Source organism: Bos mutus, chromosome 7 (assembly GCF_027580195.1).
Source record: "Bos mutus isolate GX-2022 chromosome 7, NWIPB_WYAK_1.1, whole genome shotgun sequence".
In the NCBI taxonomy this organism is placed as follows: Eukaryota; Metazoa; Chordata; class Mammalia; order Artiodactyla; family Bovidae; genus Bos; species Bos mutus.
The window spans coordinates 105,707,026-105,734,926 of record NC_091623.1 but is presented as its reverse complement, the minus strand read 5'-3'; the positions used below and the strand labels follow the sequence as shown (position 1 = coordinate 105,734,926).

Below are 27,901 nucleotides of genomic sequence, written 5' to 3'. Positions count from 1 at the left end.
GCCCTCGAGTTCTCACATTCCCTGATTCTCCTGCTACCTTCTCCCAAGTCCCGCTCCAAGTCACTCACCTTTCTTCTTCTGTCCCCCTCGCTGGCAGTCCTCGTCCCCATTCTTCTCCTCCCCCGATTCATCGGATTTGGTTTTCGGGCTCTCCTTACTATCGCTCCCCTCTCCTTTCTCCTGTTCCTTCATGTCCTTTTTGGGTGGTAGCTTGCGGGCAGGCTGAGACTTGTGGGCCTGTGGCTGCAGCAGGAAGCAGAGGAACAGGGAAGTGACGTGCATCTGAAAGCCACTCAGGATGGGATGGAAGGGAGCTCCCTGTCACCGGAGCACGTGATGCAGGTTGGGGTGGATGTATCCTATAGCCCTGTTTTCACGCCTGACATGCCTTTGCTGGGAAGAGTGGTCAAACAGGCAAGAAGCAGAGGACAACCCGCCTCTCCAGGTCCCTTAAGTCTAAATGAGAGAGACAACCCCTCAACGTGGGCTGTGGCCTGCAAAGGCCAGGTGTTTACTCCCTACAACAGGACCATGTGGTCTGAATCACCGGTGGGATGAAGGAGACACTGGCCTCTGGTCTGTCCACACCAATCCTGTCTGTGAACAAAGCCCACTGGCCCAAGCCGATGAGAGACCTTGCCGTCAGGCCAGGAAAAAAGATGCTGATGGGGAAAGGACTGACCAGGGGTCCACCTTCTGCTGGGGCTTTGGAAAGCTACGTCAGCTTCCCCATAACCTGTGGTCTGGAGGTGGGTACCTGCCCTAATGACCATTCTGCTGCACTCACAGGCAATCCAAGTGGAGAACACAGGTTTTAGAACATGATACACTGATTTTCAATCCCCGCCTGGCCATCAAGGACTAGTGATTAACCTCCCCTCCCGGCCTTAGTGGCCTCATCTGTAAAATGGGAATTACCGAAGGGCCTATCTAGGAGTCACTGAGGATTAGGTGAAATGGTGGATAAATGGCACTTGGCAGTCTCTGTCACACAGCAAGGGCTCAAAGGATGATTCTTAGCTATTTCAAGGTTGCCCATATTTTCCAACCACTCCTTCTAAAAAACAGAAAATTAACACCCGAGGCACTGAAAGCTTGAGGCCAAATGTGAACATGTAGACGGAGTTCAAACCTGCCCATCCCTCCCCACAGACTCACCTGCACACTCTTATGGGCTATCTCTCCAGGTGTTGGCCAGTTGATTGCATCTCCAAAGTCACCAACCTGCAAGGCACATTCTGTGAGGGTTCCAGGGTAACCCTGCCTCCACCATTCAGGCCCTCATCCAAAATACAGCTCCACCAAGAGATCATAAGCCAAAACCAGTCTGTCCACGAGAACCATCCACAACAAAGACCCAGAAAAAGTGCCTCTGCTATTCAGAAATCCCCTGCAGCCCAGAAGCACTCACTACAACAGAAAAGAGGCTCCCACCTCCATCCAGGAAGCCCACCCCCACCCCTGGGTTGCCAACTCATATTTCTTACCTTGCCACCTTTGCGCTGTTTAGGAACTGCTGCCCTCACCACCTTTGCTGGGGCAGAATGTTCTGTGGAAGCAAGAAAGGAGAGGTGGTTATACAGCACCCCTCAGAGAGGGCCCCCGACCAGCTCCTCACCCTCATCACTGCCCCATGCCACTAAGCAACCTGTAGGTTCCCAGACAAAGGTTTGGTGGACAGAAGAGGGACACATGCTCAAACCCCGCTTTCTGAAGAAATTACGGAAAGTGAGATCATGGAAGAAGCAGACAGCCCAAACCCCAGGAATTCAACACTGGTCTCTCACAGCTCTTACCCTCTTGTGTAAGGGGGACTGAGGCCTGGAGACCCTAGGTCCATGGCAGGATTTGCTCTATAAGCCAGGGCTCCTGAATCACAGCAGATCCCATAAAGGAATCTGAAAGACTCTCTCTGGCTCAAACATTCTAGAAGTCTTCATGTGAGTAGACTTAGGAAGGCAAGACAAAAACCCTAAGTGGGCAACCAAGAAGTCCAAGACCTCTTCTAAGGCATGTGCATCAGAGCCAGCTCTGTCCTCAGTGATCTGTGGTCACCAACAGGAAGATGTGCCTGCCTTCCAAGTTTCCAGAGGAAAAGTGAGACCATCACCCCCTACATTTGACTCAATGGTTCCACCTTTAGGAATTTTTCCTAATGATACAAATTAGACAAGTGTTTAGGCTTATGTGCAAAGATGTTGCAAGAGCTATTCATAATTTCAAAAACACTGAAAATAATGTCTAACAGTAGGGAACTGGCTAAATAAAAGTTGAGCAACTTCCAGAGTGTTCTTAAATGATAATGATCTCTACTGATATGAAAACATAAACACACTAATGAAAAAAAATTATAATCCTATTTTTGTAAAATAAATTGAAAAGGTATACATACAAATACACATAGTAGGAACTCTGGAAGACATATAACCAAATATTACCAGGACCTAAGTAGTATGTTTGGGCTTCCCTGGTGGCTCAGACGGTAAAGCGTCTGTCTGCAATGCAGGAGACCCGGGTTCGATCCCTGGGTTGGGAAGATCCCCTGGAGAAGAAAATGGCAGCCCACTCCAGTATTCTTGCCTGGAAAATCCCATGGACCGCGGAGCCTGGTAGGTTACTGTCCATGGGGTTGCAAAGAGTCGGACATGACTGAGCGATTTCACTTTCACTTAAGTAGTATGTTTACAGTGATTTAATTTTGTTTGGGATTCTCCAGTAGTTTCAACCAGGGCAGAGAAGAGCTTTCTATTTTTATTACTTTTAATTTTTATTTTTTGGCTGTACCGTGCATCACGCAGGGTCATAGCTCCCTGACCAGGAATTGCACCTGCAGCCCCTGCAATAGAAGTGCAGAGTCTTAACCACTGGCAAGCCAGGAAAGTCCAGGGGCTTTTGGGGAAAAAAAAAATTTTTTTAATAAGGAAGTGGCCCTAATAAGTCTGGTCCTTTCTACACCTATACTTGTTTTTCCAAGTTGGTTCTGAAGACCAGGAGTTTCTGAACCCTTCCTTCCCAGAGACCCACAGGATAAGATACAACCCGGGCCTCTGCTCACCCACCCCTTTGCCTCCATTGTTGGCCAGCTATGCCAGGCCAAGAGCTACCCCCAGTCCCTGAGCAAAAAAATTTGTCCAGCTGGTCTCAAAAGGAATGTTCCACTTCTTGATCACACGCATGTTCCCTTAATGAGAAGAGAGTCCTTGCCTGATTCCTAACTGGGAGGCCACTGAATTCTTGGCTTCCACCCCATACTGGAGCCACTGCCTCAAGACATTCCACATGCCAAAGGAGAGCTGGGGCTCTATAACCCAAACCACAGCATCCCCTATTCCCAGTGCTGGGCAGTGCAGAACCAAAAAATCTCTTTCAGTTCCAAGAGGATGGAGCTTGTAAGCCCAGGGAACTCCTTACTCCACACTGATTCTCTTGCTAACTCCAGTTTGGCCCAGAGCAGCCTAATACCACGCAGCTCCCTGACTAGGACCAGCAGAGGCAACTGTTAGAAGATCAACTCCCTCGATTACACATAAGCTATGGCAGTAATTACTTCTCCAGGGACCCAGCTTATAGACCCCCAAAACACTCCCTGCGTGCTACCAGGACAAGAGCAGGCCGAAAGGCCGGCACCATCAACGTCATTATCATGAAAGTGGAATGGGAAATCAGATTCAGAGGGCAAAGTGCTCTTGAAGACTACCTAAAAAGGTTTAAGGCAAAGTTTTGTCGGGTCATTGTCTTATTTCCTCTAACAAAAACTCTTTCAAAATTCGGAAGAATCAGATCCTATAATTACCCTGCCTAACACCTTGTTCAAGATGACAAATGGTAAAGTACTGCTAAAAGTTCAGGCTCTCCTTAATGGGAGTGACCTGCTTCCACTAAAAGACCCCACCGATTCCCTACTCCCCCACCAATCCCAAGCTGACCAGGGGAATGTGGCTCTCTGGGCACACCCAGGAAAACCAATCAGCTAGCCCTTTGAAAAGTTTGCTGAAAAGGCCCCATCCCTAGTTAGCCTCCCTCTATCCCAAGGACCCTCAGTACCCTGGTTCCTACTCTGCTCTCAGGTAGGGCCTCGGGCTGTCCCTGCTCTAAGGAAGAATAAAATTCCCCAGAGAGACAGAGAAATACTTTAGGGAGAGAGAACCACTGCTACCTTTAAGCAAAATCCCTAGCTCTGTTAAAATCCCGCAGGGCCTAGGGGAACGCAGGAAGGCTCGGATGAGCTATTGTCAGGCCCTGGGGGCAGGTTGGAAAAAAGACTAGGTTTTCTAACTTCAATTACACATCCTTTTCTGGGTCCCCTCCCAACTGTCCATCTTCACCAGGCGCATGTACGTGTACAAACGTGGGCACACGCAGCACAGCTCCACAATGTACAGGGCCTGGCATCTAAAATGGCTCCCAATGGAAACCAATCTTTTGTGCAAGAGGCCAGTCCTTATGTCCAGCACCACTAACAGCCACCACTGACCCAAGCCCAGCTCGGGACACACTACACTCACCACCTCGCATGTGCCCAAGAAAACAGTTGTAGGACATGAGAGCAGCAAAAAAGGCCCGTGGTTCTGATTTCTTCCATTTAGATAGGCAACTGAGGCTCCCAAAGGCTAATAAGGGGCTTCCCTAGGGAAGAGCCGGGATGGGCACTAGAAGCCTCAGCTCCCTCTGTCCAGTGCTCCTTCCAGCTCACCAGAGATTCCACATGTCCACTGGTGGGAAAACGGGTCAAAAAGCTTTCCTGGTATAATCTCAGGGCACCGTCCCGCCACCTCCTGGTGAAGAGTCACTGGTGTCGGGGACAGGTTCCCAGGCAGAGGTGTGGTGAGGTGGCCCGAGGTGACCCCAGCACTCAGGGGAGGAGGATGGCAGGCAGAGGCTCTGTGAGTGTCTCCCTTCTCCATCAAGGCAAGCAGAGGTTAGCTGGGATATGGAAGAGGCGAAAATGGAGTCTGCTAGGAGCCAGTACTGAATGTTGTTCCGGGGAGTGGGGGCGGGGGGTGGAGGGGCGGTGTCAAGGGGCTTTCTACAAACACATACTCATTCGTGTATTAAATGAACCCCACAGTGGAGGTGGGGTTGGGGAGGGAACAGGGAGACCAGGAGATTTTTCATGAAGCTCTATCTGATCAGCAAACTCACTATTTTCACTTAAGACTGTGAGTGGTGAAGAGAAGGGGAGCTAAACCAATACCCTCCTCTCCTGGAGCCTGGCTCTTTTTCCACACTCTGAGCCCCACCTCCCCCGCAAGAAAGGGGCTGGCTCCAGGGCAGGTCTCCCCAGGAGAGAGGAAAGAAGGAAGGGGGGGATTTGCCTCAGTCCCCAGGGAGGCTGTGGTATAAACCCATGCCACACCAGAGGAAGGAAGAGCAGAGGGAAGGCCTGAAGTTCCTTTCAGTTGAAGAAATCCAGCCACTCCACCTTTTTCTCAGCACAGAAGAGGAAGAGAGCCTGGCCTCAAGGAGTCTCTGTCAGCCTATAAACAGACCTAAGCCCAAACACACCTGGTGTAAACCCAGGTAAAAACACAAAGTATGGGTGACCCTTGAACAACACAGGGGTTAGGAGCACTCACCTCCAACACGGTCGAAAAATCCAACTTAACATCACGCAGTACTGCTTTTACATCGAGAATAGCCACATATTAATGGACCCACACAGTTTAAACCTGTATTGTTCAAAGGTCAAGCCCACTTAAAAAAAATTATTTTTCATTTGTTTACTTTTGGTTGCACTGGATCTTCACTGCTGTGCGTGGCGAGCAGGGACTACTCTCCAGTTGCGCTGAAGTAGCTTCTCTTGCTGCAGAGCACAGGCTCTAGAGTGTGTGGGCTTCAGTAGTTGTGGCTCTCGGGCCCTGAAGCATGGACCAATAGTTTGGCTCACAGGCTCTGTTGCTCTGCCGCCTGTGGGATCCTCCTGGACTGGGGATCAAACCCCTGCCCCCTACATTTGGTAGGTGGATTCTTATCCACTGCACAATCAGGGAGGTCCCAACTGTATTTTCTACACTGCTTGCTTCCAGAAAGATCCTAAAGCTGCTGACCCTTTTGGGGAGGGCACGGGGGGACCTAGAAGGGCCAGATGTAGGTCTTAAGGAGCAAGGACTTGGTAAACTAGCAAGAAACTAGGGAAGGATTTTGGGGGGGAAGGTATGCGGATATGAGTCAAACTCATCAGGTTATAGAAAAAAGAACTGATAAGAGGGGGACTTCCCTGGAGTCCAGTGACTAAAACTCTGCACTCTTAATCCACGGTTTGAGCCTGGGTTCGATCCCTGGTCAGGGAACTAGATTCCCACTCTCCAAAGAAGACTGAAGACTCTGAGTGCCACAACTAAGATCCGGTACAGCTAAATAAATGAAGATTGGTAACAGGAAGGGAAAAGCTGGAAATGAAACTGAGGGATGAGTGTGGGTGAAAAGTGAGATGGGGCCGGGCTAGATGGGAGAAGGCCTGAAGGATGGGGCTGGCCAGAGGAACTACTAGATTTCATGCCTTAGTGCCAGGAGGACAGGGGAAGGCCAAACATTTATTTTGGGGCTGGCATCATCTCCTGGAGATTAGCGAAGTATCTAAAAAGGCTGAATTTACCCTGAGTGCAAAGAACTTCTGCCTTGGGGAACAAGGTCATTTGTTAGGGGCTGCATTAGTGGCGTTCGTACCCATCTGCTGACCTATTCCTATGGCCATTAGGTCAACTTCTTGAAGAGACAACCACATCCCAGGTGAACTACCCTGGCTCTGTGCTCTCACTGTACTGTATCAGCTGCCTGGTTACTTATCTATTCTCAACCCCACCCCACCCCCTTTGACAGCAGGTACCAGGCTGCTTTCATAGCAGTGATTCTGGCATCTAGCTCAGGACCTGGCAATACAGCTGAGCTTTGCTGTTCCAAGTGCTAGTTCCTGAGTCTATGGCCTCAATCCTCAACCTTTATTTTAGCTGGAGCCTTCCCCCAGGCAGAGAAACAAGTGTTCACAGGCACTGCTGGGTCCCAGCAGAACCTAGTCTAGACTCCAATACTCACCAATTGTATAATCTTGGAGACACTCCCTACCAGCCACCCTCCCTGGGCCTCCCTCACCTTCCTCAACTGAACACAGGATATTCCTATCTACAGGGAGAAGGAAGAGAAGGTAAGATGGCAAGCAATGAGACTTCTCATCAGAGCAGAAGAGATGCTAGCACCAAGCTGTGGTCGTAATGTTAACAGTGAGCACTTATGAAATGCCATGCACTGTTCTAACACTGAGTTAGCTCCTCTAACTGGTCTCATTTTACAACTGAGGAAACGAAGGAACACGGTGGAAAGGTTATTTACCAAGATCACAGCCTGCAAGCAACAGAACAGGATTTGAAGTCAAGCAATTTGACTCTAAATCCTGTGCTTTCAACCACTAGCAGGAGGGTCCAATTTACCTCCTCATTGTGGTCAATAGGGCAGACCCTCAAATCGCCCTACACACTGGAGAAAACCAAGGCCCACTACAGGGAAATCTAAGGTCATGGAGCAAGGCAAGTGACATTCCTAGGATTGAACACTGGCAACTTGACAATCCCCTTCTTCCCCACCCAGAGAGAAGCCAAGGGAAACTGACCCCTAACACACCTATCTGGCACCCCCACAGTCCTGTGAGGGAAGAGGCGTTCCCTCTAGGCCCACCCCCCAGTTCCCCCATTCCTACCTCTGCCCCAATGAGGGTGAGGGGCAGGGACAGGCGTCCAGCTGACATAGATTCTGCCCCAACCACTGCCTGAGAGCTGGAGCCCAGGACCCTCACTGCGGAAGGCAGAGAAACCATTAAGGCAGAGTGCAATGCCAACAGGAGTCTAGATTATATCACCCACCTGTGCCCGTCCCTCCCAGGCCAGCCTGGGGGCACAGTCAGAAAAGTCTGGTGTATTCTCAGCTGTCATCCAGCCTGGGGGTGCGGTGGGGTCTTTAGAGGAGGAGTCTGGGGACCACCGACTTTTCATCCCATCCCCACTGATCCCAACACCAACCCTACCCCTCCACATGAACACGCATCTAAAGAGTAAAAAAAAAAAAAAAGCTTTGTTAACCATCCTCACCTTCACTGATTCCTACTGTTGCCACCACTTTTCAGACAGCTCTCTCTGACCAGCTTTCCCACCCTGATTTCCCCCAGACGTGCAGAGGAAACACAGGAGGGGGCTGAAGGGTGCCGTTATGGAAAGGAGTAAGAAGAGAGGGGAAACCTTCAGAAGTCAGCTCATGGGACTCCGCTCAAAGCAAGCTCCTGAAGAGTCTGCGCCCCTTGGGCCTGGGAGGAGGAGCGCAGGTGGCAGGCTGTGGTCACATGACGCTGCCTGGTCCGGACCAGCCCCAGTCAACTATCTTTAGCTGGCGGTGACCCTTTAGCCTGCGGTGACTCTCCCTGCCCAAGTAAGCCACCCTGGGGTGGCTGTGGTCACGCCCACTACCAGTACCAATCCCTGAAGTCCTGCCCCAAAGCTAATTAATAATCATCACAGCTGAAATATACCAGCAGCCAGAGAAGCTTCTGGCCTTCAAGTGCCAGCTCCCTGACCCAGCCTTTCTGAAGAGCACATTTGGTTCTAGTTAGAACAGTAATTCTAATAACCACCTTTTACTAAGTGCTGAGTAGGCGCCAATAACTGCTCTAAGTTGCTTTGTGCTATTTCATGTAACTGCCTCAAAAAGACATTCCAGTTGCTTGGAAAATGAAACTCAGGGAAGAGACTTGCCCAGGGTCATAGAGTATATATACTGTGTGACATTATTCACAGATCTCAGTGTAAATTCTTCTCAAGGCCTTTCTTAATTGCCCAACTAGCAACTCTGGATCAAGTTCTAATTCAGTCTATCATGTGGGGTCTTCAGAGCACTCATGAGCCCCTGAAATGTTTGCATTTGTGTGCATCTCAACTGCACCAGACTAATCAATTACTAAGTCCATACACTATCCACACAAATTGCTCACATGCAGTGGCTCATTTACTTTTCACAACCATGCTAGGAGACAGGTAAGGTGATGATGACTCCCGGTTTATAGATGAGGAAACTGAGGCTCAGAGAGGCCACCTGCCTTAGGTAGACTAAAACCCAGGTACAGCTTGACTCCACCTTGGGCTTCACCAACCAGCTACATGCCCTATATAGGCAATGACTGGGATTTCCACAAGGGTAGGGATCTTTCTGAATTGCTCACTGGCCCCTGGAACCCAGGACTGCAGCCTGTTCACGGCTGGCCCAATGAAGAATTTTACATCGGTATGGGTGCCTCTCAAAGAACTTCCAGAGCATTCTTTTCTGGGTAGAGAGGTTAATTACCCCTTTGCATTATGTCCAAACAGCACAGCTGGGCAGCCTGGCAGCTGCAACCCTTTGAGTCTAGACCTATGCCCTGTTCTCCTTCAAGTTGGAAGCAGTGTGCTTCAACCCAAACACCAGACATCAGCTGTGGAAAACAGAACAGTGTGCGGGCAGCAAACAAAACAGCCCTGAAACTCCCCAGCGGTCCCCGACTTCAGGCGTAAGCCCCCAGGCCCTGGGCTACATCACAAATCACAGAGCTGGCTGGCGGCATGGCAAGCGGGGAAGCACGGACACTAGCGCAGAGGGCAGCACCCACTCAAAGGCAGTCGCCACACCACACAGGAATGCAAGCTTATGTTGCCAGAGCATCTGAGTTTTCAAGAAATACAGAAAAATAAACTTGGTGCGGAAGAGTAATTTTCTGCTTTCTAAATACTATTAATGAATTCACATTAAAAAACAAAACTTTTCCAAGCCATATCCAGCCTGTAGGTTCCTGTATTGTTCTTCTAAGCCCTGAGGGGCAGGCCCATCATCCAGCAGCCAGGCCCTGGATTTCAGAGCCAATCCTCAGGCAGGCTGCAATGCTCTGCTGCCCCACTGACACCATCGTCCTTATGCAGGAGGCTGCTGACATCAAAGCTCCTTTTTCCTTGTGCCTGTGCTCACCTACCACCTAACACAAACTCATTTTAACTGTCCTAAGTCTAAGGCATTCTTTGCTGCAAGAGGCTTCTGAATCCCCAAGAAACTACTCTGGATTATCCCTGTTACTGGACAGAAAGGCTGGATGGAACTTGAGAACTCATGCCATTGTACGGGCAGGAAAACTGAGGCCCAGGAGGAACCAGGCAGTGAATTGCTGTGAAGCTAGCACTGGACATCACGTTGCTGCCTTGTGATTCAGAGTTTTTCCCACAGGTCAGGAGGCCACTCAACAACACAACTACATTAATTCGAAGACTAGGGGGCAGGGCCTCAGGGACCCAAACATTCCAGGTACTGCTCCCCACACCCACTGATGATGCCTATAACAGACCCAGAAGTCCCCGTTTTTAAGAACAGCTTCTCACATGGAATTGGACTACTTGACAGAAAAGGAGGGGTGCACTGGCTGAAGTGGATCTGGGAGTGTAGGGCCCCACTTTCACCAGCGACCTGACTTCTCCAGGGGAGGCTCTCGGCCCCTCTGGAAGATGTGCGGCAGGCGGGCCCCAAAGGGCCTGACCAGCCATCTACCCAGTGAGGCAGGCTGGGCATCCTCACTGATCCTCAGGTTCCTGCTCTCTGAAATGCTTGGATCCTAACAGCTTCAGTCCTGCAGGTTGGGGACATTTGGTAACAGGAAAACTTCAGCAGAAATAGTAGAGACTTGCCAACCATTCCTGAAGCATAAGGGGAATTGAAGTGCTTGGATAAAGACTAATTCCCCTAACCCAATTTAGCCAGACTGGGCTTGCTCCCCATAAAAGTAGTTGATCTGTTTCTGCTGCTGAGTCTGGGCCAGCCTTGGAGGCCTCCTCATACATAAGAAACCCCAACTGGGACACTGTGGATAAGGAGACAGGCTGCCCTACCAGCAGACTCCACACCCTTGCTCACTGGTGATCTATTCCACTCCCTCCCCTCTTCAGGAAATATAGAGGAGACGTGACCCCTACATTACCCATCTACCCAACCAAGTAGGCCCCTGGGCTAAGAGGCAGGACAGAGCAGCTATCCGGGACTTGGGAGTCCATGTAAACCTAAGAATGCTCTAACCACCAGCTGTCCTCAAAATAAGGAACTCATAAAGCCAGGGGAGATGGTCTTATCTAACCAATTTCTCATGTGGCTTGTAACCTGATAGGCATTAACAGGGCCACAGAGGAATGAAACCCAAGCAAGCAGGTTCATCAGGAAGCAGAAAAGCATCTCGCATGGAAGATGCTAGAGTAAGACTTAACCTCTCACTTTCTGAAACCGTGAAAGGGGTTCATGGTGGCTGCCAGCTCATAGGATTAACAGCTTAAATTAAGGGCAGAGGTAAACAGAAAACTACCATAAATGCATCTTTAAATGCATTTTTTTAATTATTAAAAATAATTATTTAAGAAAACGAGTCAATTACTGAATCTGGTGCTTTAATAAAAAATCTTTTTAAAAAGATAACAATTTGCCAGATTTAGCAAATTTCAGGTAAATAATAGTAAATTTTTAGATTAATTATGTCCCATGCAATATTTGGGACATGGAGAAGGCAATGGCACCGCACTCCAGTACTCTTGCCTGGAAAATCTCATGGACAGAGGAGCCTGGTGGGCTGCAGTCCATGGGGTCGCTAAGAGTTGGACACGACTGAGCAACTTCACTTTCACTTTCACTTTCACGCATTGGAGAAGGAAATGGCAACCCACTCCAGTGTTCTTGCCTGGAGAATCCCAGGGATGGGGGAGCCTGGTGGGCTGCCGTCAGTGGGGTCGCACAGAATCGGACACGACTGAAGCAACTTAGCAGCGGCATACTAAAAAACGTATTTGCTGCTTATCTGAAAATCAAATTTAACTAGAGATCGTGTATTTTTAACAGCGGAATCTGGCCACAGTAGGAAAGAACCACTGCCCATGTCCCACGACAGTGAGCCAAGTGTCCAGGGCGGGGGCCTGGTGGTCGGGAGACTGACCAGCCCTGGCACCAGCACTACAGCCCTTGTCCTTGGGGCCTGGGAGAATTCTCCTCTGGGTGGCTTCAGTTTCTCTCTAAGGACTATGCTTGGGGTGTGAGGATCCAGTCATCTGCACTCCTGACATCTTTTAATTCTATCCTCACACTCACTGATCACCCTAACCACAACCTTAGATGAAGCCAGTTTTCCAAGGGTACAATCCACCTCTGACACCACTGCTACAAATGACTTGGGCCATAAGATTTCAGAATGCAAAAAAATTATCTCCTGAGGAGCTTGTCAAAATACAGAATCCTGGGTCCCACTCTCCAGAGATTCTTGCTCAGGAACAGTGGAACCAGGAATCTGCTTAGTAATTCTAAGGTAGGTTTCCTCTGGACATACCTGACGTTATAGACCAAATGAGTTTCACCTCCTAACTCTGACAGGGCTTACTCAGAACCACAAAATTGCATTTAGTATTTTAAAAATTTTTTACGAAGCATAGTTGATTTACAATACTGTTAAAGTTTCACATGTACAGCAAAATGATTCAGTTATATATATATTTTCAGATTATTTTCCATTATAGGTTATTACAAAATATTAAAAATAATTCCCTATGCTATACAATACAGTAATTCTTATTTGCTTACCTATTTCATACATGCTAAGTCGCTTCAGTCGTGTCTGACTCTTTGTGACCCCGTGGACTGTAGCTCACCAGGCTTCTCTGTCCATGGGATTCTCCAGGTAAGAATACTGTAGTGGGTTTGCCATTCCCTTCTCCAGGGGATCTTCCTGACCCAGGACCCAGGGATCAAACCTGGATCTCCTGCATTGCAGGCAGATTCTTAACCGCTGTCTGAGCCACCTTGGGAATCACATTTTATGTATGCTGCTGCTGCTGCTAAGTCGCTTCAGTCGTGTCTGACTCTGTGCGACCCCACTGATGGCAGCCCACCAGGCTCCCCCATCCCTGGGATTCTCCAGGCAAGAACACTGGGGTGGGTTGCCATTTCCCTTCTCCAGTGCATGAAAGAGAAAGGTAAAGTGAGGTCGCTCAGTCGTGTCCAACTCCTAGCGACCCCATGGACTGCAGCCTACCAGGCTCCTCCGTCCATGGGATTTTCCAGGCAAGAGTACTGGAGTGGGGTGCCATTGCCTTCTCCTCATTTTATGTATAGCAGTGTGTTAATCTTATACTCCTACTTTATCTCTCTCCTTCCCCCAAGTTTGCTTTCGGTATCTGTGAGGCTGTTTCCGTTTTGTAAGTAAATTCATTTGTATTTATTTAGATTCTACAAAAGTGATATAATACTAGTCTTTCTATCTTACTTTAGTATGATAATCTCTAGGTCCATCTATGCCGCTGCAAAAGGCAGTATTTCATTTTTTATGGTTGACTACTCTTTCACTGTATATATGTACCATCTTTATCCATTCACCTGTCAAAGGACACTTTAGGTTGCTTCCATGTCTTGGCTATTATAGTGCTGCTATGAACACTGGACGGCGGGGGGGGTTGTGGGGGAGGTTAATGTGTATCTTTTCGAATTATAGTTTTGTCCAGCTCTGTGCCCCAGAGTGGGATAATTGTATTATACGGTAGCTCTATTTTTAGTTTTTTAAGAACCTTCATATTGTTTTCCTGTGGTGGCTGTACCAGTTTACATTCCCACCAACAGTGTAGGAGGGTTTCCTTTTCCTCCATACCGTCTCCAGCATTTATTATTTGTAGACTTTTTGAAGATGCCATTCTAATTGGTGTGACGTGATACCTCATTGTAGTTTTGATTGGCATTTCTCTAATAATTAGTGATGCTGAGCATCTCTTCATGTGCCGATTGGCCATCTGTGTATTTTCTCTGAACAAATGCTTATTCAGGTCTTGTGCCCACTTTTTTGACTGGGTTGTTTCTTTTTTGATATTAAGCTGTATGAGCTGTCTGAATATTTTGGAAATTAACCCCTTGCAAGTTGCACTGTTTACAAATATTTTATCCCATTCCACAGGTTGTCTTGTTTATGATTTCCTCTTGTGCAAAAAGCTCTTAAGTTTGATTAGGCCCCATTTGTTTATCTTTGCTCTCAAGGCCTGGGAGATTTTTTAGTATTAGTATTTTAGAACTGACTGGGCTTCCCTGGTGGCTCAGTTGGTAAAGAATCTGCCTGCAATGTAGGAGACTGCATGCAATGCGGGAGACCGGGGTTCGATCCCTGGGTCGGAAAGACCTCCTGGAGAAGGAAATGGCAACCTACTCCAGTATTCTTGTCTAGAAAATCCCATGGACAAAGAAGCCTGGCAGGATGAAGTCCATGGGGTAACGAAGAGTCGAATATGACTGAGTAACTAAACCACACCATTTTAGAATCAGGGTGTGATTCTTAAGAAACGGTAGTGGGTACATGGGTTCTTATTCAATGCTTTTCTTTTTATATTGTATTAAATATTGAATAATGTCTAAAAAAGAAAAATACATTGCAGAACTATTCTGGTGGAAATGGAACTGAAGTCTCCTTCTTCCCACTTGACGTCCCACTCTTCTGGAGTCCCTGAGCAGAAGGCTGTATACAAACCCCTCACCCTCATGACTGTGGGAACAGGGACCCTGAGCTAGCAGGACTGAAACACCACTTCCATAAGCTAAGAACACCTGAGAATGTGGGGGACCTGGGTTAAGCGCAGATTCCTGACTTCCCCCAAGCTCCAAAAAAGCAGTGTGCAGAGAGAGGCAAAGCATGGGCATCTGCATTTTTAACAAGTTTCCTGTGCAATGCTGATGTCAATTAGTATTTGAGAACTGAGCCGCCAATGAGTGAGACTGGCAGGAAGGGACCTCTGGTCTCCAAGTGTCAATCCATGGTCTCACACTTATGGACTGGAAGTGCAAACAGGAATTAACCAGCTCAGAAGAGCAGGAGCGAGCAAGTTTTAATTACATACAGAGAGCAGTCAGAAGAGAGATGCACCAAGGAGCTCATCCACTCTTTCCCACCATCCAACCTCTAGCATCAGGAACCAAGACTGGTCAAGCCAAGAAGCCACAAGTGAGCCAAGTATCTTGACAGACTTGAGTTCACAAAAGTCAGTCTGGGTTGAGCTCAAGGTTGTTTCACAATGAGCTCCCACCTATGGCTGTGCTACAAGGAGAAATGAAGCCTCTGAAGGGACCTGTCTGCCTCTCTCTTACAGCTTCCATTCTCCCTCTAAACCTTGCTGTTTGCTCACCCAGTGCCCTGAGGTTTGAATCCATTAAATAATAATGGCTACCACTTACTAAACATTTACCTCAGGCCTCCTGCTATAGGCCTATTGTGCACTTTCTAATCCCCCCAAGGGTGAAGCTATTCCAGTTTTATTGGAGGCTGGGTCGCTCCAAAGGTCACACAGTGAGAAGGGAGCTGACACCAAGGATCTGAAACTGAAAGCCCAGCTACCCTAGGTCTCTCAGTACCGCCAGAGACAGATACTTGGTGGAGATCCCAAAGGGCTCCAGCTCAAGCAGACCCTAAAGGGACTAAAGCCATCAGCACCAGAATCCACTTCTCTGAACCTATTAGTTCACCTGCCAGGCAAGGATAATGCCATTTAGGACAGGGGACAGGGGCAAAGCACAGCCAGGAATCAGAGCACTCTTTATTGCAAAGGCAACGCTCTAGGGCGGCCTGTAACCCAAAGGCCTGGGCTCTGGCTACACCAAGCCCAGGAGAATTCTGCCTCCTCCAGCAGATGAGAAAGGGGAGGACGGAGGAAACTGCAGAGATCCCACAGGACAAAAGACAGACTAGAGAGACAGAAAGGGAAGTAGAAAAGCAGAGGTTTTATGTAGGCCCTGCTTCAGGGCACAGAGGAGAGCTGAAGAAAGCATAAGCTACCCATTCAGGTAAATTACCCTTTCTGTATCCTTCGTGACTAATCAGTTCATAAGGTCTCCCTCATCCATCACTGCATCTAACTCTCACAATATCAGTTTGAGGTAGGAAGGGTGGACATGGTTCTCCCCAGATGACACAGTAAGACAGAACTGAGACTCAGTGAGCTTCCTGGTTTGTTCCAAGAACATCAATTTGTTTTTAAAGATGTCAGCCCTGGGCTCCTGCCACTCTATTATGAAACGTGACCACTGACATGAGGGGTTTTGTGTGCCAGGCACTAGAGAAGTAACGGTAAACAAGTCCCTATCCTCTGAGGGCTCAGTTTATATATAGCCTTAATCTGAACTCTACCTGCAACTGGTTGATCTAAACTGCTTGGGATGCTGTACTGAGGAACCTCAGTAGACAGACTCAGGAAAAGCCTGTGATCAATTAGCAATGTCTTTTATGAGCAGGAGAAGGGACAGCAGTCACAAATGTATTTATAATTCCAGTTTGGTAACCAGTGAAAAATGTTCTTCATCTCAACTACCATTCAGCCCATACTACGTATTGTGGATACAGAAGTGGGTAAGACTGACAAGGATCCAGCCCAAGAACTGATGACTGACATGACAGCTGACATGGGTGGTGGCGGAGTCAATGCACTTTCCCTCCAGGGACCACTCCGTCCTCAGCCCAGGTTAAGACCTGCAACCCTTAGATCTGGTCTCTTTCAGAGATTAAGGCAAGGCCCAGGAAAAACAAACTGCAGAAACACAAGTGAGAATTACAGAATGGATGCCTCTGGAGGAAAGCTCACTGGGCTGCTCCATCCCCAAGGTCAGCCCAGATCCGCTCCTCCAGCAGCGGGACAGTGCAATGGTTAAGAATGAGCCTGGGCTCGAGTTCCAGCTCTGCCACTCCCATCTAAGTGACTCTGGATTTCTGTAAATGGAAACAGTTTCTAACCTACTGGGATTCTGAGGATTAAATGAGTTGCTATTTTTTAAGTACTTGGGGAAGCACATAAGTCTTCGTTGCTGCTGCTGCTGCTAAGTCGCTTCAGTTGTGTCCGACTCTGTGCGACCTCAGAGACGGCAGCCCACCAGGCTCCACCATTCCTGGGATTCTCCAGGCCAAGAACACTGGAGTGGGTTGCCATTTCCTTCTCCAATGCAGGAAAGTGAAAAGTGAAAGTGAAGTCGCTCAGTCGTGTCCGACCCTCAGCGACCCCATGGACTGCAGCTTTCCAGGCTCCTCTGTCCATGGGATTTTCCAGGCAAGAGTGCTGGAGTGATGTGTTAGCTATTATTTGGAAGTTTAGGTATCTCTGGTAAGACTACTGACAAATTTTTCTACCCCATCTCACTCACTGGTGAGCCTGCTGCTGCTAAGTCACTTCAGTTGTGTCCGACTCTGTGCAACCCCACAGACGACAGCCCACCAGGCTCCCCTGTCCCTGGGATTCTCCAGGCAAGAACACTGGAGTGGTTTGCCATTTCCTTCTCCAATGCAGGAAACTGAAAAGTGAAAGTGAAGTCGCTCAGTCATGTCCGACTCCTAGCGACCCCATGCACCACAAGCCCACCAGGCTTCTCCGTCCATGGGATTTTCCAGGCAAGAGTACTGGAGTGGGGTGCCATTGCCTTCTCCACTGGTGAGCCTATTGGTACTTAATATTGGATGTTTCTTAGCGCCCCTCTCATCCCTCCAAGAACCATGTTTTAAGCTCTGTCTTGAAGAATAAGGTGGGGCTTCCACGCTGGCGGAGGCGGGGGAGGGGCGCGGAGGCGGGGGCCATTTTTAGGAAATTGAGAGCATTTCTAAGCAATACCTCCTCCATTTGGGCAGGTTTTCCCTGGCCTTCTCAGGGCTCAGGGTCTATCAACAGCTGGCCCAGTGTAGGGAAGAAAGCTAAAGGCTTGTGTCTGGAGGACCGAGTCAGAGCATCTGCACTAGGTCACCTTGGGGAGCATGGTTCCAGGTGTAGTCCTCTTCTAACCTCCACTCCAACAGCACCAACCACTTAAAGGGCCTCGCATGTCTCTACCCTTGAAGAAACAAGGCAGAAGACAGAACCATCACAAGCATCCTGATTGCTCTGGTGCCACCCAGGAGACTTTGGTTAACAGATGACCTCAGCATGGCTTCCAAAGCCAAACTGCACTCTGACCTTCCTCAAGTTTAGGATCTCCAAAGAGCTGCCACCTCAGAGAGGCAAAGGCAGTGATGAAACAAGTCAGGGGCTGGGACAGGGAAGACCTGGAATGGCAGAGACCATGCCAGAACAACTGGAAGCCCAACTGCAGCCAACAGAGGACTTCAGCAGCCTCTCCACTCCCAGCCAGGAGTCTAGCATTTCCAGACTGCCCTCACACTCCTTTCTCCTGCTCAGCAGACAAACTGCTATGCCCAGGGCAATTCGATAAAGTCAAGTATCCTTCCACAAATGGTTATGGAGCTATAATACTATCGAGCCCTTAAGTATGACTGTCACTGTGCTAAATACCTCCCTTGCAATATCTTACTTAATAACAGACTGATGCTTATCTTTTTTTCACTCTCCTGGATTTTTTCCTTATTTGTTGTGCTTTAAAAGGGTGGGAGGACTAGCTCTGCCAGTTTTTAATTCTGACCCTGGGCAATTCCCTTCATCTCCATGACCCTATAGAGAAGGAATTTCTCCATAAAAGGGGGCCAATTACCACCCACCTCAAGGGCACTGTGAGATAAGAATAAAGAAGTGTTTCGTAAAGTTTTAGGTCTAACCAAAGGCAGTACCAACTGTTCCAACCAAGGACTTGATGAGTAAGACTACACCCCAGGAGTAATCAAGGATGGTGGCTTAGAATCCTCAGCTCTCGCAGCCCACCTTGGACAGTGTCCCACCTCAGCTCCTCAGAGCTCCCAGAGGAGTACAAACCTGCCAACTCCTGGTACCTGAAGCAGACCCCTCCCAGCCTTTGGAGGCCTGGCTTGGGGCTGCTGGGTGCTACAGTAAGGGACAGGAAGACTGGATATCCTGAATCCACCTAGCCTTCAAAACCCCAATCGTCAGAAATCTGACCACTTTTAATCTGAAACCCAACCCAGGGCTGCTGCTCATCCCAGCCCTCCTATGAAGAGGCAAGGGGTGGACAGAAGCAGGCTAGTGATATGCCTAGAATGCAGCCCCATTTTACAGGCTGAAAATCTGAGGCAAAGATTTGGGTGTGGGGAAGAAGAAAAAAAAAAATGAAACCAGGCTCCTACAAACCTCAGACCTGCTAAGAAATGAGGTTCTTGCCACAAAAGTGGTCTGGTGTGAAACTGGCCCTGCGCTAGGGCAACAGCACTGTTCGACAAACTAACCAATTATTTAGAGATTTCTAAGTCCTGACCTCACCCAGGCCAATCCATACATGTTCCCTTCTGCACTCACTCTGGCCCTGCTGGTTTTTGTCCCATTGCTGGTCAGCCTCCACTGGGGATGTGCTGTGGGCTTTGTGGGCATCCCAGGACAAACCCAAGTGGAGGGCTCTGCCCAGCTCTTACCTCTGACCACGCTTTGTGCTCTGGCTAGTTGCAAACCCAAGCAGAAAGCTGTTGGAAGCCAGCTGAGTGTGATGGAAAGAGCACTGACCTGGGCATTGGGAGTGTTGGGTTTTAAATGCTGCACCCTGTACAACAGCCTTGGTCAGTAGCTTCCCCTGTGTGGGCCTGCTTCCCTTAGCAAAAGAGTGGTGTGCGTGCACTCACACACAGGGTACAGATCAACTCTAGGTGCCTGCAGGGGCAGTGGGAGAGCAGGGGCTCCAGCAGAGAACCAGAGCATGTGCATCTGCACTGGCAGTAATGAAGTACTGGCCAGTTCCTTAACCTTCCTCACCAGAAAGACGTGACCCTCTTTACCAAGCCTGTTTTGAGGGTCCTAAGTGCCTCTGAAAGCCTCTGTTTCTAAGTTGGGGAAAAATTTTGGCTCACAAAATATTATAGCCCTATTTTTTAAAAAGGTATGTGCATATATAATACATACAAAATATACTAGTGTGTGACTCAAGAAGAAAAAATCTAGAAATATGCTGTCAAATACAGTAATCACTAGCCACATGTGGACACTGAACACATGTAGCCAGTCTGAACTGAGAAGTAAGCACTTTAGGTAAATGTATAAAAGATATACCAGATTTAAAAGACAGTATAAAGAATAATTTTTATACTGATTATATGCTGAAATGAAAATATTGTGATTATCTTGGCTGGGTTATATTAAGTTGGTTTCACCTTTCTTTTTAAAAATATGGTTATTAGAAAGTTTTTAGTTATATATATGGCTTGCACTGTATTTATTAGGCAGCAATTGATCTAAAAAGGTATCGTGGCTTAGTAGTATTTATGGCGGTTGGTGGAACAGATTATCAAGGGATTTATTTTCACTGAAACACATTTTGACATCTTCCTACAATGAACTGGTGCTGCTTGAATAAGCTGAAAAGATCTCCCCTTCAAAAGAAGTTAAAAGACTCAACACATAATAGTATTTCCCATCCCTTTTGATAACCCAGAGCCTGAGAGCTTCCCAATGCCCACAGAGAGTGGTCCCCACCCCTCCCACTGGCTGGGAGGCCATGCCCAGAAACCACAAGGTCAGCAGGGCTCTTTCCAGCAGGCTGCACGTGGCCTGACAGAGCTGAAGAGGAACATCTCTTGAAGGAAGAGGTGCCAGGGCTCCCCAGCAGAATCAGAAGTTCCAGGGCCTGGCTCATACCCACTGAGGGTGGCCAGGGCGGGCAAAGCTGGGACCTCCAGGCTGGGCCACCAGGGCCTGCAGAGATTCCTGCTCTCTGAAGATCTGTGCGGGTCCTCTCTCTCCCAGAAAGTTTTTTTCAGGTGAAGTACGTATATTTCTGTGGTCCAGGAGAATGCAAACCCAGATGGTAAGTAAGGCAGAAGTCTGGATTCAGTCTGCCATGGGCTGGAATCCCACCAACTACAAAGCAGCCTTGAGCAAATTCCTGAACCTCTCTGAACCATGGTTTTCTGGTCTGTAAAACAGGATCGGGACTGTAGGAAGATCCCAAGGGAATGTGAATATTAACCAAGATCATGAATTAGATGTGTGTGAGGTCTTTGTTCATCAGGAGAGAAGTGGAAGCTCTGGACAATCTGGCCTGGTTCCCTGGGGCATGTGTCTTCAACAAGGCAAGCTACCCCTGAGGTAGGTTTGAGGACCCCCGGCTAAGCCCAAGGGCAAGATAAAGGCACATCAGCAAAGGATGGACAATGCATTCATGAGCATGGGATCCAATCCCTCCATACAAGTTGTTAGAGTTGAAGGTCCAGCCAAGAGAAATGTGAGAGCCAGGCTGAAATCAGAACAGGGATCTCTAGACTTTCAGCTCTGTCAGTTCACTCTGACCCCACCCTGAAGTTCTTACCTGAAATAAAAAAGCCACTCTAGTTTCCGACAAGTCAGGAACAGAAAACAGTGACAGAGAGAGACCACATCGAGCTCATTCCCCATCTCCAGGCCTTACCATGCCTGAGCCCATGCGACTCCCCCTCCCCCTCAAGGATGGGGCCTGGGACAGGGCAGGGAAGTTGGAAAACACTCACACTCCTCCTGGCTCTGGGGCCAAGAGACTCCTGGACAGTATGAGAAAAGAGGAGGAAGTAAGAAATAGCAATCAGAAAACTTCCTCTTAAACTGACCTAGTCTGGAGGAGGCAAGGACAGGACATTAAGTTAGTCAAATGGCCCAAGGCACTATGCCATCATCTCTTCCTTTCCATCTCTTTTCTGGATAACTGCAGCAGTTTCTCCCGGGGTTTCCCTGCTTCTAACTTGGCCTTTCTGCCCCAACCCCAATCCACTCTCCACAGAATGGAAAAATCAGCTCCTGCCACCTCCTTCTTTGCTTTCGGAACAGCACCCAAACTTCCTAAGCTGGCCTCCAAAAGCCTCTCAGGTCAGTTCCTTGGAGAACACTAAACTCATCCCCACCTAGCACCTGCTATTCCTCATCAGCAGGTTCCTTATCAATCCCATCTTGGCCCACCCTTAGAGGTATTCGCTGACACCCTGATTGAAGCTACCCTCACCCACACAATCCCAAATCCTTATTTCTTAGTTACTGTTCCTTTAACAGCACTCACCACTATCAGAAACTGCCAAGTAGTAATAGAGATGGCAGCAAACTGACATTCCTCCCATTGAAAAGCAGGACCCGTGTCCCCTCCCCTTCCTTCTCAGAGCGATCTGTGACTTCTACCAACACACTATGACAAAAGTGATACTGTATCAGTGTGCTCAGGCCCAGGACCTTAGAAGACTGAGCGCATCTACTTCCTGTCTCCTGGAACACTCTCTGAGAGCCCCAAGCCACTGTGTATGGATACTAAGTCCTACTGCTTGGAAATCACAGTGGTGGAGAGGTCACCCGAAGGCACTCCAGCTCCAGATGAACGCAGCCTTCCAATCACCCTGTCAAGGCCGCAAACACGTTGAGTGAAGCTCCGGTGGGCCCTGCAGACCAGGACCTGTCACCTCTATCACTGTCATGTAGAAAAGAAGAATGGCCTGGGCGAGCCATGTTCAACTCCTATCCCATGAAATCACTGAATACAAGGGCTGTTCTTGGTATAACTAGTAGATTCCCTATTCCCCCCCGCCACCCCAGTGAAGATGCCCGTGTGCCCTGCCATGTCATCCACCACACGATGAGGTGTGGCTCCAGGATCTTGCTTCAGACATGAAAGCTCCCTCCATCCATTAAACCACCGACTACTGTTGCTGACTCCAGGCTCTTTCTTAGGTCTTGAAGCTGGGCAACAGAGGCCCTGCAGGCCTGTGACGTGCAGTCCAACCACCATCAAAGAAATAAATAGTGTGACAGGTTAGTTAATCTTCCAGTGGAGACATCTTCTTAGAAAACACCAAAATCTCAACCAAATGCTTAACCACCACCAACAACACAAAAAACCTGCTCAGTTCAGTTCAGTTCAGTCACTGAGTCGTGTCCAACTCTTTGCAACCCCATGAATCGCAGCACGCCAGGCCTCCCTGTCCATCACCAACTCCCAGAGTTTATCCAAACTCATGTCCATCAAGTCAGCGATGCCAACCAGCCATCTCATCCTCTGTTGTCCCCTTCTCCTCCTGCCCCCAATCCCTCCCAGCATCAGGGTCTTTTCCAATGAGTCAGCTCTTCGCATGAGGTAGCCAAAGTACTGGAGTTTCAGCTTTAGCATCAGTCCTTCCAATGAACACCCAGGACTGATCTCCTTTAGGATGGACTGGTTGGATCTCCTTGCAGTCAAGGGACTCTCAAGAGTCTTCTCCAACACCACAGTTCAAAAGCATCAATTCTTCAGCGCTCAGCCTTCTTCACAGTCCAACTCTCACATCCATACATGACTACTGGAAAAACCACAGCCTTGACTAGACAGACCTTTGTTGGCAAAGTAATGTCTCTGCTTTTGAATATGCTATCTAGGTTGGTCATAACTTTCCTTCCAAGGAGTAAGCGTCTTTTAATTTCATGGCTGCAATCACCATCTGCAGTGATTTTGGAGCCCCAAAAAATAAAGTCTGACACTGTTTCCCCATCTATTTCCCATGAAGTGATGGGACCGGATGCCATGATCTTCGTTTTCTGAATGTTGAGCTTTAAGCCAACTTTTTCACTCTCCACTTTCACTTTCATCAAGAGGCTTTTAGTTCCTCTTCACTTTCTGCCATAAGGGTGGTGTCATCTGCATATCTCAGGTTATTGATATTTCTCCCGGCAATCTTGATTCCAGCTTGTGCTTCATCCAGCCAAGCATTTCTCATGATGTACTCTGCATATAAGTTAAATAAGCGGGGTGACAATATGCAGCCTTGATGTACTCCTTTTCCTATTTGGAACCAGTCTGTTGTTCCATGTCCAGTTCTAACTGTTGCTGCCTGACCTGCATATAGGTTTCTCAAGAGGCAGGTCAAGTGGTCTGGTATTCCCATCTCTTGAAGAATTTTCCACAGTTTATTGTGATCCACACAGTCAAAGGCTTTGGCATAGTCAATAAAGCAGAAATCGATGTTTTTCTGGAACTCTCTTGCTTTTTCGATGATCCAGAGGATGTTGGCAATTTGATCTCTGGTTCCTCTGCCTTTTCTAAAACCAGCTTGAACATCTGCAAGTTCACGGTTCACGTATTGCTGAAGCCTGGCTTGGAGAATTTTGAGCATTACTTTTCTAGCGTGGGAGATGAGTGCAATTGTGCGGTAGTTTGAGCATTCTTTGGCATTGCCCTTCTTTGGGATTGGAATGAAAACTGACCTTTTCCAGTCCTGTGGCCACTGCTGAGTTTTCCAAATTTGCTGACATATCGAGTGCAGCGCTTTCACAGCATCATCTTTCAGGATTTGAAACAGCTCAACTGGAATTCCATCACCTCCACTAGCTTTGTTCCTAGTGATGCTTCCTAAGGCCCACTTGACTTCACATTCCAGGATGTTGGCTCTAGGTCAGTGATCACACCATCATGATTATCTGGGTTGTGAAGATCTTTTTTGTACAGTTCTTCTGTGTATTCTTGCCACCTCTTCTTAATATCTTCTGTTTCTGTTAGGTCCATACCATTTCTATCCTTTATCGAGCCCATCTTTGCATGAAATGTTCCCCTGGTATCTCTAATTTTCTTGAAGAGATCTCTAGTCTTTCCCATTCTGTTGTTTTCCTCTATTTACTTGCATTGATCGCTGAGGAAGGCTTTCTTAGCTCTCCTTGCTATTCTTTGGAACTCTGCATTCAGATGCTTTTATCTTTCCTTTTCACCTTTGCTTTTCACTTCTCTTCTTTTCACAGCTATTTGTAAGGCCTCCTCAGACAGCCATTTTGCTTTTTTGCATTTCTTTTCCATGGGGATGGTCTTGATCCCTGTCTCCTGTACAATGTCACTGCTAGAACCAACCAAAATAAGATATTCTACATCCAAAGACAAAGCCACAAGGAGATGGCAGGAAGGGTGTGATCGAGATAAAATCAAATCCCATACCTGCCAGGTGGGTGACCCACAAACTGGATAATTATTATACCACAGAAGTTCTGTCACAAGAGTAAAAGTTCTGAGCCCCACGTCAGGTTTCGCAGCCTGGGAGTCCAGCAATGACAGAAGGAGCCCACAGAGAATCCGGCTTTCAAGGCCAGCAGGGTTTGAGCTCAGAAATTCCACAAGGCTGGGGGAAACAGAATCTCCACTCTTGGAGGAGGCACACAAAGTCACACATACACCAGGATCCAGGGCTGTTTTTTGTTTTGTTTTTTATTTATTTGGGTGCGCTGGGTCTCGGTTGCAGCACACAGGATCTCTCAATTTTCCTTGCAGCATGTGGAATCTTAAATTGCAGCATGCAAACTCTCAGTTGCAGCATATGGTATCTAGTTTCCTGACCAGGGATTGAACCTGGGTCCCCTAAAATGGGAGTGCAGAGTCTTAGTCACTGGACCACCAGGGAAGTCTCTCCAGGGCTGTTTTTTTAAGCTACCAAGCTTTGGGGTGATTTGTGAGGCATTAACAGATAACCAGAACTACCCTGCTGGCTTACGGTGTCACTCCACTAGCATGTGAACTGTGAGTGCAGGCCTCTTCTGTCTTCTTTCCATCAATAGTGCCAAGGTCTAACACTTGGGTTCCTGAAATAAATGTGTTAAATGAGTGATTTTCACTTTGGTGGCAGCCAAATTAGTTCTTTCCAGACAAAGGTTAGGCTCAAGTCCCAGCGCTTCTCTAGATAAGCGTGAATACTCTGAATACTCAAGAGACTCTCCTGAGGGGACTTTCCAGGTGGTCTAGTGGTTAGGTCTCTGTGCTTTCACTGCAGAAGGCATGGGTTCAATCCCTGGTCAGGGAACTAAGATCCTGCATGCCAAGTGGCCAAAATCTCCCTCCCCTCAAAACAGTTAATAGTTCCAGGCTACAGTGTCAATTTGGGCTCAAATAAACCTCTTTAAAATTCTTTTAAAAAGAGACAATCTCTTTCCCTATCCACCCCTCTAGCCCATGCACCTTGGAAGGCCCCCCTGACTTCCTCAAATTAAAGGGGGAACAGCATCCAGGTGTTCCCTTCCCCCAGGAAGGGGCCTCCCTTCCCAGGTGTCCTTTCCGGGACTCCCCTCACCCTTTTCAGGGGCCAGCAGTGCCCCAGTGCTGAGCAACAGGTGAAAGTGGAGCAGGAGCTCATATTCTGAGGAAAGCCCGGAGGCCCCCAGGGTGGGCCACAAATTAAAACGGGATATCTGAAACCCTCTGTGGCAAATGAGCGGCATATGATGCTTGTCTGATCTGCCAGGACATAATTCCAGAGTAAAGGTTATGGACAGGCATATGACAGTGAAATGGCACTGTATGTGAGGAAGACATATACAATCCGAGAGTAAAAACTTACCAAATATCTACGGGAGGAAATCACAGTCTAATGTGATTCTCAAAATCACACCTGCTTACCGTAAAATATCTGCTAATTGTGTCACACACGCACACATACACACTAAATAAAAAAAGACAATCTCTGGAGATGGGCTGGTTTACTGTCTCACTGAACTGGTTGATACTTGCACTGTGGCCTCCACCAGGCCTAGGCTCAGTCTCAAGGCCAGAAGGGGAGTCTTAGCAACTGCCCCATCTAACCAGGTTCAAGACGTCAGGATCTTCTCAACAACATTCCTGCCAAGGATGGGCCACCACTGTGTGCACACTGATGGGGGCACTCCCCTTGGCCCAGAACTCCCCAAGAGCCTAGGGCAGAATGAATGCCTAAGCAGAAGAATCCCACAGCCCTGGGCAAGATCTTGGGGATGACACTCTAAAGTTGGTCCTATCATGTGGGGGAAAGCAATCCCCATCAGATAAAATCTTTCTCAAACCAGAGACCTAACCTCCAGTTTGATACACAGAACTTAATCCTGTGGGAAAGGACCTTGAAAAGTCTTTTGGCTTGACCGCTTTCATTTACAGAAAAGGGAAAGGAAGTCCAAAGAGGTTCAGTCAGCCGCCCAAGGTGCCTCAGCGCATGAGTCAAACCTCTGGGACTAGAAAGCTGGTCCCCAATTCTTCTGCCCTATCCTACAGGGCTCACACCCACCACTGCCACAGAGAAGCTTCTTTTCAGTGTCAGTTGCCCCAGAGTGAATTCAGTGCTCCTGTGAGCTTTAGTTTCACTGCCCGAAGAGTAGGATCATGAATAGGCAGGCACAAGGCCTCTAGCCAGCATCCTCCCCACTCCGCTTGAGGCAGTAACATCTGCCTTAGCTGCTCTCATACCCAAAGGGTATCTGAGCTAGAAGGGGCCTTGGAGAATGTTATCAAGGATGCTACACCCATTTCAAAGATGCTGGAAAGGGAGTGAAGTCTCAACGGGGCCTAACATAACCATGTTTCCTTGGCAAGCCCACTCTTCAGCATTCAGAAAGCTTTCCCTTTCTGCCCTGAGCCCTCAGGCCAAAATGCCCAGAGTGTCCTGTCTCCCATCATATCCACTCTACCTCAGAAAGGTGGATAAGGAGACCCCCTCCAGGACTGCAATTCCTGCCCATGAACTCTTCCCTCTCCTCTCTGATTCTCCAATAAGCACATGCCTCAGCTTGTGGGTTGGACAGACTGCTGTCCCCTCTCCCTTGTATGATAAAATACACAGAGTCTGAGCCCACAGACCTCACACAGGTGACCTAGACCAAAGCTAGATCCTGCCGCTGGATGTGTGCGTCATAAAGGAACAGAGGTTCAGTGTGGCCAGGTCTTCTCATTTTTTTCCGTAACAGTTTTATTGATATAATTCACATTCCATGCTATTGACTCATTTAAAGTAGACAATTCATTTTTTTTTTTTTTTGTATATTCAGAGTTTAAGTTTCAAAAGAAAAACCAAAAAATCTCTAGGTTTCCAGATACATTTTCTTGATTTTAAAACACAGATGCTTAAATTGTTTTTAAATGGAAGGGTAATCAAACTCTGTTAGGAGGCTGAACTGGATCTGAGGTGGTAAGCAGAGTGAATAAACATGTGTAACTTCTACCTTTCAAGACAAAAGTCCCATCATGGCTTTTGTGTCTTGTTTACCCCTGAATTCTG

General features: G+C 48.1%; 1 protein-coding gene across 2 annotated transcripts in view; it reads right to left on the bottom strand.

Moving 5' to 3' along the window:
* LARP1 (La ribonucleoprotein 1, translational regulator) overlaps nucleotides 1-27,901 on the bottom strand; it is a 60,150-nt gene that overhangs the window by 19,273 nt on the left and 12,976 nt on the right. Inside the window, exons 1-4 of one of the 2 annotated variants that reach the window (XM_070374665.1) lie at nucleotides 8,079-8,230; nucleotides 1,488-1,549; nucleotides 1,159-1,224; nucleotides 69-243 (exon numbers count right to left, since the gene is read on the bottom strand). In XM_070374665.1, the coding sequence (XP_070230766.1) occupies nucleotides 69-192 (124 nt within the window). In that variant the 5' untranslated portion in view covers nucleotides 193-243; nucleotides 1,159-1,224; nucleotides 1,488-1,549; nucleotides 8,079-8,230. Of the gene's footprint in view, nucleotides 1-68; nucleotides 244-1,158; nucleotides 1,225-1,487; nucleotides 1,550-8,078; nucleotides 8,231-27,901 lie in introns of those variants that run through there. The other variant, XM_070374663.1, reaches the window with a different exon arrangement.